This window comes from Carassius gibelio, chromosome A5 (genome assembly GCF_023724105.1).
Source record: "Carassius gibelio isolate Cgi1373 ecotype wild population from Czech Republic chromosome A5, carGib1.2-hapl.c, whole genome shotgun sequence".
In the NCBI taxonomy this organism is placed as follows: domain Eukaryota; kingdom Metazoa; phylum Chordata; class Actinopteri; order Cypriniformes; family Cyprinidae; genus Carassius; species Carassius gibelio.
The window spans coordinates 22,980,826-22,999,551 of record NC_068375.1 but is presented as its reverse complement, the minus strand read 5'-3'; the positions used below and the strand labels follow the sequence as shown (position 1 = coordinate 22,999,551).

The 18,726-nt window shown below is 38.0% G+C and overlaps 2 protein-coding genes across 9 annotated transcripts in view; both read left to right on the top strand.

Moving 5' to 3' along the window:
- The window catches only part of LOC128004261 (spectrin beta chain, non-erythrocytic 1), a 74,841-nt gene extending 73,491 nt beyond the window's left edge, over window positions 1-1,350 (top strand). For all 4 annotated transcript variants that reach the window (XM_052592586.1, XM_052592589.1, XM_052592588.1 and 1 more), the window contains one exon: window positions 92-1,350. In XM_052592586.1, the coding sequence (XP_052448546.1) occupies window positions 92-301 (210 nt within the window). In that variant the 3' untranslated portion in view covers window positions 302-1,350. The remainder of the gene's footprint in view (window positions 1-91) is intronic.
- Window positions 1,351-6,589: 5,239 nt separating this feature from the next.
- Window positions 6,590-15,953, top strand: LOC128004204 (cdc42 effector protein 2). Of its 5 annotated transcripts, none has more exons than XM_052592583.1 (2): window positions 6,590-6,809; window positions 14,191-15,953. In XM_052592583.1, the coding sequence occupies exon 2, from the start codon at window positions 14,473-14,475 to the stop codon at window positions 15,241-15,243; it is 771 nt and encodes a 256-aa protein (XP_052448543.1). In that variant the 5' UTR covers window positions 6,590-6,809; window positions 14,191-14,472; the 3' UTR covers window positions 15,244-15,953. The 5 variants fall into 5 exon arrangements, with proteins under 5 accessions (XP_052448543.1, XP_052448542.1, XP_052448545.1 ...); XM_052592582.1 differs by lacking the exon at window positions 6,590-6,809 and adding an exon at window positions 7,277-7,511; XM_052592585.1 differs by lacking the exon at window positions 6,590-6,809 and adding an exon at window positions 9,620-10,060.
- The last annotated feature ends 2,773 nt before the right edge of the window (window positions 15,954-18,726 follow it).

The following is an 18,726-nucleotide window of genomic DNA, read 5'->3' as shown; positions in this document are numbered from 1 at the left end:
CTTGCAAAGGATGTTTCTAAGTCATTCTCTTATTTTAAAAAGATCCTCCTGTTATTCTTTTGTACCGTGACGCAATCATTGTCTCCCTCAGGCTGAGATGAGTTCATGGATACAAGCAATCCAATCAACCCTGTCGTCCACCGAGCGTTCGCCGGGTGCCACACGAGGTCTGATTCGGGCGATGACCATGCCACCCATATCTCCCAGCTCGGGCGATGCAGGAGGCGTGACCATGCGCAACAAAGACGGCAAAGAGAGAGACCGCGAGAAGCGTTTCAGTTTCTTTGGCAAGAAGAAATGAGCACCCAAACGTCATAGATGTCAACCGGGAGCCAAGCAAGAGATGGAAGTTTGTCAACACTCAGAAGAAACTGATCAAGTTAGAAAAGGCAAAGAAAACTCTCATGTCACATTGTGATACTTTGTTTTTTCTTTTTTCCCCCCACTCATTTTTTAATTTTTTAATTTCTCATTTCACACATGGATCTCGTTCAGTCTTACCTCCTCGATTAAATGGCACATAAGGCCGGACGGTTATCTCTGAACTGAAGAAGTCCCTGACCAAGACCAGCTCCCAGACCAAGATCCATCCTGACCTTTTAATTTGACTAGTTTCCTTTTTAACTTTTCACCAAAAAATAATTTTATATTTGGGTTAGATGGCGTTTCTCTACTGTAATGACCAAGGTTGCTATTTTGTCTGTTTCCCGTGATGATTTCCTTTATCCGTCTTAATTTCAGCCTCTCACTTCCTTTGTGAAGGATCGCAATCCTTTTTTTTTTTTTTTTTTTGTATAATACTTATAACTGAAGATTTCATTGTTATCGCTATTATTAATATTGTTTATTTGCTGTTGCATTTTTAAGTCAATTTAAAGTTGAATATTTAAAGAAATTGTTAGTTGGTATGATCTCATGTTCAGAGAAGTCAAAGCAGTCATTTTTCCTTTCATCTACATGCTCTTCTGACAGACACAATATTTTCTTTCCTTTTCATTTTTCTAGATAGGACTGTTGATTTTCTTTCTCAAGTAGTTTTTTGGTTTTTGGGCTTGAAAGTAAAAAAAAAAGTTTGATGGTTTTATTTTTTATTTGATCTTTCTATTCTCTCTTTCATTTCCTTTAAGAGATACCTAAAGTATGTGTTCTTATTGTGTGGTTTGTTTCTTTAGTTCATCGTGTTCCTTTAACCACTTTCTCCAGAAAAGTGTTTGTTGTGAAGATTGAAACTGAGATGCTGTGGGTTGGACTTTGGTTTTACAATTGCTCGAAAGCAAACAGACACAACACAACAATCACTTGCACAAGCCAACATTAAACTGTAAACAACATTAAACAAACAAAGTTGAAGATGGGCATTTCTTTTCTTTCTTGTTACTTTGAGTTGAATATGTAGTTGACCAAGTTTCCTATCGGAATATATTCTCAGGCGTCAGTTTTAGCATTCACACACCAACGGACACGCACATAACCCTGTGCTTTAAATATTTGACAGGGTTGAACCCCTATGACGGCTGTTGTTGGGTTAGTGTCAGTGATGCTCTTGAGGTTGATGCTGTATTTTTAGGTGTGTGTGTGTGTGTGTGTGTGTGCTTTCAGGTATATCGGTTGTGAATGTGCTTCAACACTAAATGAGAAACAAAATTATTGAGGTATTCTTAATATGGACCAAATCGACATCCCCCACCCCCCCCCTGCCCCCGTCATGGTGGTTGAGAGGATCTGTCCCCTTTAGTTGTACATCAGAAGTTACTACAAATGATCTTCCTTGGGGGAATGTGAAATTTTACCACATACTTATATAATTGTAGGTTTTATACTTTCAGCCACCAGGAGACTCGCTCCTGTCCCGTAAGCTGCATACACAGAGGCAGAATCAATAGCAATGTAGAAGACAGGATTTCAGATATACTTTTGCAGTTAAATGCATGATGTATTGGTAATAATCGTACCCAGTGTGGCATGAAAACAGTATTTTTTTATGGATAAAGATTTTTCAGCCTCATGTGATTGTGAGAAAGCTTGCCTTGTGTGAGTTTTTTGATGTCCTACAATGAAGCCCCTTCCTCTGTGGTGTGTGGAGTATTGAGCCATGTCCACTCATGTCATTCATCTCAACATTTCCTTTGGAGATGCATTTAAGGGGTCAACATGAAGACACTGTAAACCAAAAGCTGAGCTAGGGTGTTTTTTTTGTTTTGTTTTTTTCGTTTTGCATTCTTGCTGTGAAGGAAAATGATGCAGACTCTACTGAACCTTGTCCAGTCCACAATAAACCACCTCCTTCCAGTTTTCAGTGAGTACACAATGCAACTGGAACTCATTTTCCACTACATTCAGTGACATGAACCTGTGACTCACTCAGAGTAAGAAATTAGGAGCTTGGAATCAGCGTTATGAAACATTCTTCTCTGGACTGGTCTAATGTTCTCCATCCTCAAGGATAAAAACACTGCGACACAATGATTCAGTTGTAGACCAGTGCTTTTGTTCACACAGAATACTGTCTTTTAGTCTGAGTCTGCACATACAGTTTGGGACTGTGCGCTGAATTGCTTCCTGAAATAAGTCGGTGTGTTGCTTTGGATTCGTCTCTCATTTGTGCTGTTGATTTTTTTCTGTTATTTTTTAGCAGAGTTACTTTATCTTAAAACTTCTCCTTCCTTTTCTTTCTCTCATATTTTACACTATCCAGTGTGATGGTTTTAACCCAGTTTGCTTTGCTAGTTGGCACATAAGAGAATCTAGACAGTTGAGTCTGTATAAATTCAGAAGGACTAGAAAATTATAGGTAAAATGAATTGTACTTATATTGCAATACATGAATACAGTGGATTCAATGAGAGGAGACTCGTCTCTCAGTAAAAGTGTGTGTGGCCTCAAAGTAATAAGCATTAGATTTGATTTAATCTGGGATTTTTTTTAAGCAGATTTTTTTCCACCTCATCAAATAGTATTATATTTACAACATTATAATGCATCTTCAAAAAATAATCCCACCAAAACCATTTAAAATACAATTTGTTTAAGAATATTGATTCCATTCTTGATTTTAAATCTGAGTTGTTAAAATCACTGCTATTATAATATGTTGTTATTATTATCATAAAAGTCATTATTAATATAACTATTAATAATATTACAACAGTTGCAAAAGCACCTCTTGTAAAACTGCAGCCTCTTCCTGTGGAGTTTCTCGTCTGTAATACCAAACCCCGCCACTTGGGGGCAAGTGTGCTGTGGAGGATTTTTCATTACTGATCGAAACAAGAAAAAGACTTGTTTGTTGACTTGTGTATCTACATCTAATATTAGGAATAAAAACATGATTTGAAAAGAAAAAATGTGTGGCATTTTTTCTGATAAAATGGTTTTTTTTTAAATCTTTGAAAAAAAAAAAAAGTTAAATGTGTCCAGTTATCATAGTTTTAGTGACAGTGACAAATTATAAACCATGTATAAACCAGAGTACATGCAGTTTTAGCTTAAAATAAAAATATGTATATAATGTAATATTAATCTGTCAATAATTATGAATTACAAAATTATAATAGCCTATTTGAAAAATAGTGTTAGCTGATGCAAACTGGCTTGCTAACAAGCTACCTGATGCTAATTTGAGTTCATTTTTAAATATAAGTACAAATATGTTTATTCAAACAACTAGTTAGAATACATTTGATGGAAGAAAAAAAAAGGATTTGATGTTCATGACAGAGTAATTACAGTAATTAGGCCATGGCAGGCGTTTTACCCCACGGATTTAAAAAAAATCAGGAAATATAATTATATTTTTCTTAAGTATGTGAAATGCTATTTCATGCATAATGAGTTTTTTACACTGTTAAAGAGTTGGATTCCCATGCTAAACATGGACAAAGTTTCAAAAATTAAGTTGTACATTTGAAGGAGTATTTTAAAGACGACATAAAGTGGAACTTAGTCATTTTCCAAAACCGCCAAGCAAATATACTGAAACTGTATATATTTGCTTAGCGGTTTTGGAAAATGACTAAGTTCCACTCCATCTTTTTTTTTTTTTAAGGTGTACATGAAAGTGCAGTTTGATGACAACATCGCATGTTGTTTACTTGATGTGCTTACGCGCCGATAGCTAAGTTAACAACACAGAGATATTTGAAGCAGTTTTACTCACCGCATGCGGTTCCAACATACGATCGTGACCCTTTTTCATTGGGACTGCATTATCCTTAAGAAATAAACGATGTGCAAATCCAGTGTCAAACTGGGCCTTGTTTGTAAAACAAGCATCTTCGAAATGCAGGGAACAAACAAAAACACTTGCACAACTCCGTTGATGCTCTGTAAAAATAAACTCCATCCACTGGTCCCTTAATGCTGTTTTTTTTTTGTTTTGTTTTTTTTTGGGGGGGGGGGGGGGTAATCTGTGCAGGGTTGTCTTGCCCTGGCAACCAAAAACACATTTTTGTGACATCTCGCTCTGATCAGTGAGTCTGTGCTCAGCCTCTCTCTGCTCTGCTATACGGGAGCGCGCGCTCTTCCGGGAGAAGTGCCTTAGCACCCATATAAGGAAATTCCGCTCCATCTTACGTCACACAGACCCATACTCAAAAAAAAATTTCCGAAACTTGTGACAAACCGGAAGGAGTATTTTTGGAACAAAAATACTCCTTCAAACGTACAACTTAATTTTTGAAACTTTGTCCATGTTTAGCATGGGAATCCAACTCTTTAACAGTGTAAAAAACTCAGTATGCATGAAATAGCGTTTCACCCCACCTTTAAGTTAATTGCCTGCAAGCTTCTCCTCCTGTCCGTACGGTAATTTCTCTACTGTGCGACAGAGAGCCGAGTGGTTATGATGCAATCGTTAGCCTATTTTTACAAAAACTGTTTCTATTGGGCCATAATGTAACATAGAAGGTAATGGTGCCCTTTATACATTGTCATGTATCTTTAGAAATAAATAATGGACAAATGGAGTCTTTAAACGCCTCAGATGTAAAGTTATTCGCTGTCAAAGTGACGCCAAAATGAATGGGAGTCAATGGGATGCTAACGCAAGTGAAGTTCTGCTACAAGATGGCGGCACGTGGCCAACTTCAACTTCCGGTCGACTTCCTTCCCGCCTGCCGTTTGCCCATTTTCGATTGTCCTGGAGAGTCGTGAGACAAAATTGTCCTAAAACACAATTAAGCCTTTAGAAGCTCTTTTAAAAACTAGCTTGAATTAACTTGAGCTGTTGCACATACATAAACTTGTTTGCCAATGCATGTGCTGACATGAATAGCAAATATATAAATTCAACTCTCACAAAATATAAGAAATAGTTTTATTACACAGAATAAAAGATTCTGCACAAAATTTGACTTTTGGGGTTGACTAATTTTGAACAGGAATGTTTAGAGCCAATTAGATTTGTATCATTATTCATCAATGTTACATTCTCGGAATCACTCAAATGTGTTTTAAGAAACTTTCTCTAATAGTTCACTGATGTCTTTGTTGAATTGTTTTCATAAAACTGTGTTCTCTGCAACAAAATGCCTTGCAGGTCAAAGGGGTTGAATAATTGTGATTGCGACTGTGTAACTGTGATGTTCTACAAAATAAGCAGCTTTAAAACACTTGTTTTCTTTCTGCTGAAAATTAGATTTGGATTCACTCACTGTGAAATCCTCAGGTACATCACCAGTGTAAACTTAGTGGTGAATACTTCTACATCAATCTTGTCAACATAGTCCACAGTTGCAACAAAAATATATCCTGACTTAATCATGTGGTTATTTTGGGGCGCTTCACACCAGGGGGGCATTTCCCCCGACTCTACCCTAAATATAAGATTAATATTTATGCATGTCCACCACTTTCAAAAACTTCTGACAGTCAAAGATCAATGTTCTTTATTTGGATATATCTATGCATATTCTTGCCTTTTTAAACATTTTCTGTTCCCATACGTGTCTAAGCACAAAAAAGACCTCGTTCTCAGTCTGCTCCACCAGCTAAGTCTTGACGGGTCATGAACTTTGACCTTAACCCATCCACATCTATGAAGTTTACCATCTTAACAAGAATCAGCTTGCCTCAAATGCTTATATCTATTCCCTTCTATCACTCCACTAGTCCATCTGACTTAAGATTCTTGTGCTTGCAGAGCTGTGGTAGCTGAATTTGATTTGTTATTTTCTATTATAAGGTTAAATGTTTATGACAATTCAGTGTAACAAATGATAGCTGGAGAATGAGATACATTTTCAAGATCTTGACCAAATCTGCACCACACAGAGAACAAGTTGTTCTGAATCTGGCCTTGAAACTCACCCAGAAAGCTTTCAACTGCCTACAGAGTAAGTCTACAGACCTCCAAACAAGGCCTGGATGAAATGCCCCTCTCAACAGGTCCCTTTCTACTCTGTTATACACTTGCTCAGTATGCAAATCGCCGTTTAGTGAAGTAATAAACTGACTAACAGTCGTTCCTCCTCCAGTGTTTATCATGTTTTAAACGTTCAGACCTGATAAGTGTCATCTATCAAGTCTATCAAGTGTTCAGAATCGCTTGGAAACGCAGCACCGATATGTTAAGGCTTCCCCTCTCGCGCTCCCGGGCCCCCGCTTTGTGTTCGGTCACAATGGCGCGTTTCCCAGCGACCGGTAAAACCGCCCGAGTGCAGCTCGAGGGGCAGGACCCGCACTGAAGTGTCACCGATGCTTTAAACTGTTGCCAAACTTGTCTTTGAGCCCCAAACGGACTGGTAAAAGATGCAAAGAATATCGTTACTGGATCACAAAAGCTAACGCTGGATCTTCGCATGCGCATTATCGTAAGTAAATTCACTTTAATTAATTTTCGCCAAATATGTGTTTTTCTTAGCGCGCTGAATTTGACCAAGCGATATGGAATTATGTTTGTATTATACGTAAAAATATACGTATAATACATAATATATAAAAAATAATACGTGTATTAATTGGGGAATGTTGCCATGGTATTAAAAAGAAAAGCTGGACTCGTCACTTGTTCTAGAATCTAGATAAAGCAGATGTTTTGGCAGTGTGGCTGGGGTGGTGAGGCAGACGTCGTTCATTCATCTGAATTTACGCTGTTTGCGCAACAGTTTCGAGGAAAGGCGTGAATGCTCAGTTGATTTGTTATCACGGCTGTGAAAAACTTGTAGATAACATTCACAAAGTGGAAATTCTGGTCCATGTGGCTTTCTTGTAAATCAGCTGCAGACACACGTGTTGTAATGCGATTTTAGTGCTGATAAACTAAACCGATCCACATATTTGATTTTAAAGTGCAGTGAATGTTCAGAGGGAGCTGAGCAGAATGTAGAGTCAGCAAACTGTTGTGCGCGTGACCGAGCGAGCGAGCGAGCGCACTGAGCTCCACTGGGAAACGCGTGCATGAGTTTGATCGTTAGAGTGATCGAGTAAGAACCCGACCTGGAAAAACATAAACAGGCGATTGGCTCCTAAAGTATGATTAATAGGCCTGTAGTATTCATGGATTCGCTATTTAGGTAAGGAAAGTTAATTACTTTTTTCATGTACAGTATTATTATTTGTTCTGGAAGCCAGTTTTTATGCTTATGAATACATATAATAGGCTATATTGCTGCATTGGGGCATTCTTGTGAAGCTCACTCAAGCTGAAATTGCTGTATGTCTGTCAGTAACAGACATCTTACAATAATTGTCTGACACTTTGAGAACAATGTAACAAATTTGTTACGATAGACACTAGTGACACTCTAAACATGACTAGTTTCATTGCATTAATATTTCACAGATACCAATTAAATGGTTTGCGGCTAACCACAGAAATGGTGAGCAATGTGCAGTGGCTCTGCACATGTGAACCAAGCACTTTTGAACTTATTATGCCTTTTGACTGCTGAATTTGCACATAACTTAGTTTGCTTCATGGGGGTAGATGCGTTCTAGTCAAATTAGCCAATTAGCTCCGCTGGCAAGTCTCTTCAGTCATGAGGTACGCTTTTACTCACTGACTCCACTCACAACTTCAGAAAGAGCTTCCTAAGACTATCTGAAGTATAATGTGTTGCTGGGAATGGCATGCATTGAGTTTCTGCTCATATGTGCGTGTGTTTCTATAGAAGTATGAGTTTTGGAATCAGGTCTGCTCTACACAATGCACATCACATCTGGAGTGGATTTGGAGAACAGAACAGAACAGAACAGAAAGATGGATAATAGCTGGCTCTGCTTTCCAATCAAAGCTACACACACTCAGCAATATGACTCCAGATTGTTCTGCAGGCAAATATGTGTGATGCTGAGGGCTGAAGGCTTGTCGTTCATAAGAGCAGATAAGGTCATAAGGGTAGATAAGGAGATAGACAAAGCAAGAAAAATGAAAACAGTTCAGATATCAGACTGAGAGGAAGTGATAAAGCAAAGATGATTTAGCTTCACTCTGCTCTCTATATCTTAAGCAGAACCATCAAGCATTGTTTTAACTAGTATGGAATGAAAAGATAAAGAGGAGAAAAAAAGAAGCCAATTTAGACAGATTTAGACATGTCAAGTCAAGCCGTTGAATGTGTTAATATAATGAAAAGCATCTTAATGTGAGCTGGCACAATCCATGGTCTGATGAAAAGAACTGCACTTTAATCGTTATGAATAGTTGAAGAAAAATATCAGACATTACAAATGGAAGTTAGAAAATAAGATTGTGGTGAAGACGTTTAGTTTGGTCTGGAGTCTCTGAACCCACACTGGAGGAATTCCACAATGTGAAACGACAGTGGAACACAGAGAGCTGTGATAAAGAAATATGAGGAGATAAGGAAGATGAGGAAGTGACTGCAAGTGGGCAGGCTGGTGCGTTTTATAAATCCTGTCTGTCCAGTCTCCTGTGAGTGTCCTAAACTCAGCATCTCTGAGTTAAATTTGGAAAATGAAACTGTTTTTATTCAGTGTGTGATTTAATTGGTGCATAATTCTGGAATATGCTCAAGTCATCTTTTGCTGCTATATGTCATGTGGACAAAATGTGTGACGTAAATTTCCAATGGATATCCTGTTATTGTCAATGTGTGAGCACACTAAGAGCAGACCTTCTTTTTGTTACAGAGACAGGTCAGTTATTATGAGCTATTAATAGGATGCAGGAACAACATTCACTGACTGATTGAGTCACAGGATTGTATTTAGGAATTTACAATACAGGTTTTAAAGAACAAAAAGAACAAAAATCTCCATAGAAATATATTGAAAAGAACAAGGCTAAGATCCCCCCCAAAGGCAGGCAGACAAGCAAGCACTTGGCCAGCTATTGTTAGAGCTGAATGCAGGATTGTGTCAATCAAAAAAAGAGTTTTGTCTACTTTTTAACAAGTTGAATATAAGACCTTGTATAACGTTTACTCAAAATGTCATCAGTGGAGCTTCCACTGACTATTCGTTGGTGGCATGCAGGACTTGTCCAATTATTTAGTCCACTTAAATCAACCACTGTTATGACGTTCATCTGCCTTCACTTTTGAGTGCATTGCTCTAGGCCCAAAATCCACTCAACAATCAAAAGAACCATGTCCCAGCCCAACATTCGTTTATTTTGCTATAGTCCGTTACACTTGAATGTAGATCTCAGGATGGAATAAATAAGATGTTGATATTTGCATTTAATCACATATTTTAATTTAAATTGAGTTCCTGAAGAATTGAAAATGCATCTCTGTTTTAATATGTGATGACAAACAGTTATCTGTTTTTGAGTATGTGCGATGGGAATATGGGTTTGAATAAGGAGACATTCTCGCAGTAATGGGTTATGCGAGTGTTGGAGGGTGTGATAACCTCCTCTTATGAGTCACCGCGAGCGTGTGTGATGCGCTACAGACTCCCTCCGCTCCGCTGTCCCAGAGTCTTCAGCAAACACGGAAGAAGCGGAAGAACACAGCGGCACACGCCAAAGAATGACCTGGATACCGCGAGTGTGGATATCAACGTCGCTCCAGATCCACGGAGTCCAGTCCTGTGCGCTCTGTTTCAGCCAGCAGTGATGTGAGGTTTCTACTGGATCAGCAAATACTCTGTATAGGTATGCGCTATCAAGTGTTAGGGTTATTTTTACACTTCTGTCAGTTCTGCTGGTTTTCGTGTGGAAAGAAATATATATGGCCGAGCATAGTTGGTATTGAATCATTTTGACATGAAAGACCTGCGCATAGATGCGTCTTGGATAGGAGTTTGGTCACACTGGCATCTATCTCAGAGGTAGGCGAAATATAACATTTGCATGCAGTTTAAATACAAAATGTTCTGTAATCATGTAGGAGTGTTTTCATGGAGTTACGCGTAATTTCCTTTTCAGATAAATTCAGTCAGATATTTGTAATGCAAGTGATCGTTTAAAACATAACTCTGATGAACTCTTTTGAACATGCAGTATAGCAAACTTCCGCCAGTGCTAATGTGAAATGGGCTGTTGTGTTGCTCGTGTGGCCATGTGAGATGTACGGACTACGGAGTTACACTACTCTGCTTCAGTTTGCTTGTTTAAAATATGAACGTGTATCTGTAAACGAGTATAATGACGTTAAAAACTTTCCGGGGTGTTTGTTGTATAGTTTTGGAGCTGGTAAGTACACAGTACACGCGCGCGCACAGCTTTAAACAGAAACATGACAGCTTGACCACCGCCTCAGATGTCTTTTATTTCATTTCGCGAGTTAAATTTTTCAGTTTGAATTAAGTGCAGTTGAATTGAGATGAATTGAAATCCATATTGTTGAATTTGTGTTTTTGATCTGTCAAGACAGTGTTTTCTTGACAAAAGCCTTTTGAAAGTTTTGAAATATCCTTGGAGTTTGAGTATAAAATTGAAGTTTGGCCAATAGGCTTTGCGATCAGAGAAGTAGAAACATAATAGAAACTTTTTTTTGTTGTTGTATAGAATTATACTGAAAAAAAGTAAGTTTAAGTTTTCTTTTGCATTAAATCTATAGAGGATGAGTGACAACCTTGTCATACTATTAGGAAAACACAAAAGAAGTGTAATGGTGATCACGCATGACCTGTAAGCTAACCATATAATGGCTCTTTTGTTATCCCTTTCATAATTTTATCTGAGATCCCATAGAAGTGCTTGTGTAGTTCCTTGAAATGAATGAATTGAGTTAGCAGCTATTTTTGGATATCAGACTCTATAATTATAGTACATTGAATGCTCATTCTTCTGTTTGATTATGAAAAATGTGTTAGTCTCTGAGATCTGGACAAAGATCATACCACTAGCGTTTTGATGGTTGTCTGTCAGGTTTGACAGTTACTCTCTCTGTTAAACAAACCAAAAGCTGTGGTGTTTTTGTGTCAGTTTGTTCTCTGCTTTGTCTACCAAACAGAGCAGTCTGTTGAGGGCTTGTCTGAGCACAGCTCCCCATTTACACTTTCCAGCAGCAACATTGTTCAATTCTGCTCTGAAGCTGATAAATAACCTCGGGCCTTCAGAGGAGCGGCATAGTTCATTTCCACAATGTGAAATACTTTAATTTAGTTCAATGATGGTAAACATCCTCTTTTCCAGAATCATATTCTTCAGAATTCCACTGAATTGTTTAATATCTTTGATTGGACTCTTATAAACACAGAGATATCACAATACCATAAGTACCATAAAAAAACCATTCACACTTCCTAACACTCCTCTGCGAGTCTGAACAGGACTCACCCCATTCCTTCCCTGGAAAAACTGTTATTCAGTTTTGGCTTCATTAAGCCTTTCTGACATCCAAAGTTGTTATGCAAGAAACTAATGCTGACCCACTTTTGTTAAGTGTGCCGTTCACTCTTAACCTTATATCATAAAGATGATGCTGCTGTGTGTAGTTTAACACATTTTTAGAGTATTACTTTTGCCAGATTTATATAATGAAGTTAGATCTTTTTGTATTTTAAGTGCCAACTGATCTGGTTATTTCATTTAAAATTTAAGACCGTATCCTGACAAATGATTTATTTCTCTTGTACCTCATATGAAAATAAATGAATTGAGTGAAAATAATCTAACCTAAGATAAAATGTAAATTGAAAACACAACATGCAGATTGAAATGGAATCTAATTAATCACTCTTACCGCTCTTCCACCGGGGTTGGTGTCGGAGCCAGAGATCAGTCGGGAACCGAGCTAAATTTTTCCATTCAGAAATATTCTGAAATGACCCCGAAACCCTACTGGTCTCGAACAAGGGAACCTATGACGTCAGTAGTAGTTTTCACTACAGACCGCACCTTGAAAGTCACCGATTTCAGGTAAATTAACAAAAACAATTAAATATGTCAGTTCAGCAGTGGTCGGCAGAAGAGGCCAACACTCTCCTTCTGCAAGAGACAGCAGGTGATTTCTGTTACATGTTGGTGATTTACAGTAGAGGGTTCTGCTCCCTGCCAGTGGAAACACGAACTGGTTCTAAACGAGTGCCACTCCGGCACAAGCCCCAGTGGAAAAGCAGTAACAGTACGTTGGATCAGTTGGGCTAGAACTGATGTGCTAATTGTTCTCTGACTTGGTTTATTTATGTTTCATCATTATGTTGCTCAGATTAGTGAGTCAGCGCACTGGCATCTGTGAAGCATGCACATGTGTACTCACATCTGTATCTCCTGATAAAGATATCTCCAGCTCCGTTTCCACATTCCTCCAGTTGTGCATTGTTGAAATGATTTGACCATAATGTTTACCCTTAAAGGGACACTTCACTTTAAAATGAATGTTTTGTCCTTACTCATGTTCATGTCATGTTAAACCTGTGGGACTTTCTCGGTCCTGGAGGGCCGGTGTCCAGCAGAGTTTAGGTCTAACTCGCCTCAACACACCTGCTTGGAAGTTTCTAGTATGCCTTGTAAGAGCTTGATGAACTGGTTCAGGTGTGTTTGATTAGGGTTGGAGTTTGGGGACCCCTGACTTAGTGTATGAACAAAATTAATACTGAGACATTTTACGTTCTATAAAAGGAAGTCATACAGATTTAAAAAAAAAAAAAAAAAACTAAACAAAAAAGGGTGAGTAAATGGTGACAGAATTTTCTTTTTGGGGTGGAACTATCGTTTTAAGGATGTAAATAAATGAATAGTACACAATTATATGATGAAACATTTGACATAATGACCTACATAAAATGTTGCTGCAATCTGCAAAACACTCAGCTGACATCTGGGATCAGTATAATTTGGGGGAAATGATGTGTAAACGCTCTGTAGTTCATTCCCTGAAACATCTCAGAACTTCTCAGAGTTTTGCTCGGTCACTTATGCAACAGCAAGGTGGCTTTTCCCACACTTGAGATGGAAACACTGCCCTTTGTTTTTGGTGAGAGTGTGTGCTTGTTAACTCCCTTTGATAAAAGTCAAGGTTGAAGGAAACACACACACACACACACCAGGATATAGTTAACAGAACCAGCTCCAGAGGTATGATTTAATGCTAAAGGTATGTGTTATGAGTCATGCTCTCTAGCCCCTGATGTATTGTCACACAAATACAGGTCTTATGGTCTGTTAAACTTTTCAGCACAAAAACATACACACTAACACATTCACTCAAGCGTTCCCATTAAACTGCTGCTGAACCTTTATACTGCAGCACAGTCCACTATCATGATATAGTCATCTTTCCTATGTGCGTAAAACAAGTCAGACGTGCCAAGACTAGCAAACCCTGATTATTTGCTCCGACTCTTTTCAAATTACAGTTTGTTTATTATCTCTCACTTCTTATTTTGAAACGTTTTCCCTTCTCTTAGTAAATCCCATGACTTTGAACTAAAGAACCCATGTGTTATACAAGTTGGGCCACTGAATTCAAATTTGGTTTCATCTTTTTGTGAAATAGTTTTTTTTTTCTTTTATTAAGGTTGGCTCGGTTCAGTAAACAAAACAAAAAAGCAAGTAAACAAAAAGAGATACATTATATCAGAAAGAAGTCTGTCATGATCACCAAAAAAGTCTTCTTATCACTACTATCAACAGTTGTGCTGCTTAATGTTTTTGTGGAAACCCTAATAGATTTTTTTCTCATTTTTTTATTAAATTGTTTTGTAACATTATAGATGGCTTTCTTTTGACTTTTGATCAGTTTAACATGAGCTGCTTTATTTTGTCAAATTAGCAAATCAGAGTTGAATTATAGTGTGTATGTGCTAAACACTCTCTCTTTTTCTCCCAAACTGCAGGCAGACTGGACGCTCAGTGTCTAAAATGATGTCAGGATTGTTGTCCTGATGGGAAAACTATCCTTCTGGATGTGGCCTTCAAATGTGAATTTTCCACAAGAAAGGAACCAAAGAGCATCCTGACTTTGTCAAGTTGGATTGATTTTGAATGCCAAGTGCATTTTGATTTTCGTCTCTCCTTCGCGTGTACGGTCCATTTATTCCTTCCGCCTTTCCTTTCTTCCATTCACCCTGCTGCAAGGTCTGTTTCTCTGTTGTGCAGGAGGACGCGGAGGGTCCGACATGTCTGCCAAGGCTCCCATATACCTTAAACGAAGTAGCCGTAAAGGAAAGAAGGAAAAATTGCGTGACATTCTTTCCTCTGACATGATCAGTCCTCCGTTGGGAGACTTCAGACACACCATCCACATTGGCAATGGTGGGGGTGCAGAAGATCTTTTTGGTGACCTGTCTTTCTTACAAGGTAAATTTCACCTGTTACCAGGGCAACAAGGTCACCAGGGGTCTTCCCAGCTAAGTCGCACAGCGAGTGTAAGAAATCCCCCGCCGTCCTGTGATAACTCGCCCCTCTTAAAAAATGCCCTGTCTCTTCCTATCATTGGAGGGGTGCAGGCGCTCACCCTTCCAGCCCCGATGGCCACAGCCCCTCTGACTTCAACAGCAATGGAGACCCCTGAGGTCCCGACAGCACCGACAACGGCCCAGTCACCCCCAACATCTCCATCTCTCGCTCCACCTCCCAAACCTCCCAGACTGCACCTGGAAGAGAGGATCGTGTCACGGCATTCATCACTTCCTGCATCTACAAAACGCTCTCCACTTCATCTGCACACAAATGGACAAAGACCAGATCCTGAGGAAAATGAGAAGTGTGTGAAGGATAGGGATGAGGCGGAGAAGCCGTATCTGACCAACGCTGGCTCGATGCTTTCCCTCCATCTGGACTTGGGGCCATCGATCCTAGAAGATGTGCTTCAGATCATGGACAACCAGAGGACAGGGACATTCAGTGGGGGACTTAAACCTAGTGGACGACAAGAGATATATACCTGAAAGTGATCAAGATATCAGAATCAAAGCTCGATGGTGCATAAATGGACTAATCGCATTTTTCTTCATGTATCAAAACAGTTTGCCTTGTGAAAGAACTCATTTACCTGCTGTACAATTGCATTTCCTGGATATTTTGAAATTGTATGCTTATTATACATATAATCTTTGAAAAAGACCTTTGGTAGCTACAGGATTGGAACCGATGTGAATTGAATCGATCATTGGATTTCTCTGTGTTCATATAGATTGTTTTACTTCCTCTCTGTTTGTTTTGGACTACAAGCAATACACTAACTCTGGCTACTCTTCGATACATTATGAAACATCTGAAAACATTTTAGCAAGCTCATCTAATACTACCTGCAGTGTGTATGTACTATTACAGAGCAACATGCTATAGGCCTCCTGGATTCACTTCAGAAAAAAGTGAATTTTCTCTTTCAAAGCAGCAATGACATCATCCTCCCCCCCTTTCTGTGTTGTTGCAATTTGTGTAATCGGGTAAAAATGCGCAGCTCCTCCCCAATGATCTGGACACACACACATGCCAGGAGGCCTCTGCATCTACACCCTGGGATTGGAGCTTTCTCTTCTTGTTGGGAGTTTTTTTTTTTTTTTTCATTGTTCCAAAACAAAACCCAAAGGTTGTTTTTTGATGGAGCAGGAATATGGAATGTTTCCTTTCATAAAATACACATTTTTTTACTGTGTTTGGTTGTTGTTGAGGTGTCTACAATCCCCGAGGCTTTGACAGATGATCACTTTTCTTAGGCAGCAGTGTTTTTTTTTCTTCTCTGACTGAGTGGTGGGGCCTTAAAAAAGGGCTTGTTACCTTTGTTTGCCCCATGCATGTAATTCACCCCACATGGGTTAATAATACTCAGTGCTTCCTGTTCCCAGATTTAGACCTATTAGTATTATTTTGTCAGATTATAAATTCAAATAAGTAACATCATCACCACCAACAAGTTATGAACTTACCCCAAAGTGCATCAAACGGTCAACAAGAGCAAACATTAACAGAAATAGTCATATTGCAAACAACTTTATGATGCTACCTTTGTACTATCTTTAGTAAAAGCAATAAAAAAAAATCTACTGTGTTCAATTAAACTCATAAGTTCTAATATAAAAAAATATAAAAAATCGATTTGAGATTTGAAAACAATCTCACATTTTTCTCTTCTCAAAAGCTTTGCTCTAAGTAGCAAGTGTTTCTGGGAATTATTTTTGTAAGCATGAGGACTAATTTCATTACACTAAATATTATCATAACTCTTGGTATTTATTAGTATTTATTTTTTTTAACTTACCCCTACTAACTTTTTTTTAATTGGTGACGTAAACAGTTCTCAAAGCCATTTTACTCCTCAGACGAGACAAAAGATAATGTTGAATATGAAAATATTTTCACATTTGCCTTTTTTAAAGTTAATATAAACAGTTGTATTTAATTAAGGGTGATCAGGGTTACTGAGGATCTTATGATTTTGCATCATTGAGGCACTATTACAACAATAAAACAAACAAAAAAACAATAAATAAAAGTTCTTTTATAAATATAAATATAGATGGGTACTTGTATATATGTATAAATAGGCAGATGCTTTGTACACAATTTATTAATCATATCTAAAACACTTTTCTGCTCCACCACAGCAGAATACTGTGATCATTCATGTTGTTTAATATTAATGCTAATATTTTAATTTTGTGAAAAATACAGACTTGGATTTTATATTCAATTGAAAATGTGATATTCATATATTATTGACATTACTCATTTCACAAATACCTTACATTCCTGACAAAGACTTTTAACCATGAAAATGCATTATATACATATATGTTTTTAGACTGGAGGGGGAGCAGCTGTATCTCTGTGAGAAATATTATAGCATTGATGCCTTATCAACAAAAGTAAATCATTAATTGCTTTGACTACACGTTAACCTCATGTCATGTGCCTCTATAGCGCTTGTTCAGATCTGCACCAGGAGACATTTTTGCCCATGCCTTGGTTTTTATTGGGCTTTTATTCAGATGCTGTACTGGCTGTCAAGTGGATGTTTGTTGCTGTACACACTACAAGACTTACAGGATAAGACAGAAACATAATGGTGAATAAATGTTGATTTCTGATTCATTAGTCTGGCTGTGAAATCTCTCTTTCTCTCTTTTATTTGCTCATATAGTTTAACGTGAAGGCAGTCAGACATTGCATGTTTCATGTGGATTTTATGTGATACAATATAGGTTTGTATACTGAGTTACCTTGACCTATTTTAATACAAAATAAAAAATGTAATATAAAAAAAGTTCTAGCTAAGACTGAAATTATGATGAGTGAATAAGAAAGAGCAGAAATGCAGGTCAGTACATGAACCAATCTGGTTTTACTGCTTTTACCTGTGACACTTTTTTCAAGTCTTCGCACGCATGTCTCTATTACTTCTACTTGTTTTGAATACAAGTAATGTCTTGAATTTGCAATTTTGAACCAGTATCTTGTGGCTGAAACCCAGGCTTGCGGTTGTGTGTGTTTGCATGTTCAAAGCCCCTTAAGAGATTGAGAGCGTGTCTGTGTACTTTTGCTTATTTGCAGTAGCTCTTCCATTTTCTGCACAGGCCCTGGGAATCTTTCCAACTGGCTTAAACACAGAGCAGCCCAAGTCCCTGACCGTACGATCACAATACCATGGGAACTCCAGCGAGAAAGAGGTGGAGAGGTTGGAGAGAGTTGGAGGAAAAGAGTATGGGCGGAAAAGGGTTGAGGGAAGGCGAACAAGGGCCAGGATGAAGGAAAAGAGGGAGTGAAGATTTGTAGAAGAGCAGATGTATTTGGTATCAAAAAGGAGACCATGGTTCACAATCGGCAAGTAATGTATTGTCAAAACACGCTGCACTTTTATAAATATTTTATTAAAAGATCAACAGGGTGAGGCTCCTACAATCAACTCAGACAAAAGGAGATCATCATAACCGGCTGATCTGCATTCTGATCTTAAACTAAATTAACGTTTCACAGCATAATACTGGTTTAGCTGGCTCCTTTTTCATGTAATAATTTCTGTGCAGTCATCGTGAGCCACGCTGTCCCTAGCAAATCCATATTTAAAGAAATATGTAATAGAAAAAAAGTTTAATTTAATAGAAAAAAAAGGTAATTTACTCACCCTCGTATTGTTCCAAAACTGTATGACTGACTTTCTACTGTTGAACACAAAAGAAGAAATATTTCAGTCTTTTATTTCTCCAGGTAATTACATTTAGTGTGGTCTGATGTTCTTTTGATCCTTCTGACATTCATTGTAAATGAAAAAAAAACAGTTATTCGAAGACATCCCATTTAAAAAAAATATGTTCCAAGAACATGTTGTGAATGTTTCTTTTACGTAATGGAAACGTTATTTCTGACTGTTCTTTAAACATTCAAAATGTTCTGTTTTAAAAACTTTGTTCTTGGTTATGCAAATGATAGCA

What these genes read in the sequence shown, in the direction of transcription:
- LOC128004204 (XM_052592583.1), top strand. Translation starts at nt 14,473, where the DNA reads ATGTCTGCCAAGGCTCCCATATACCTTAAACGAAGTAGCCGTAAAGGA.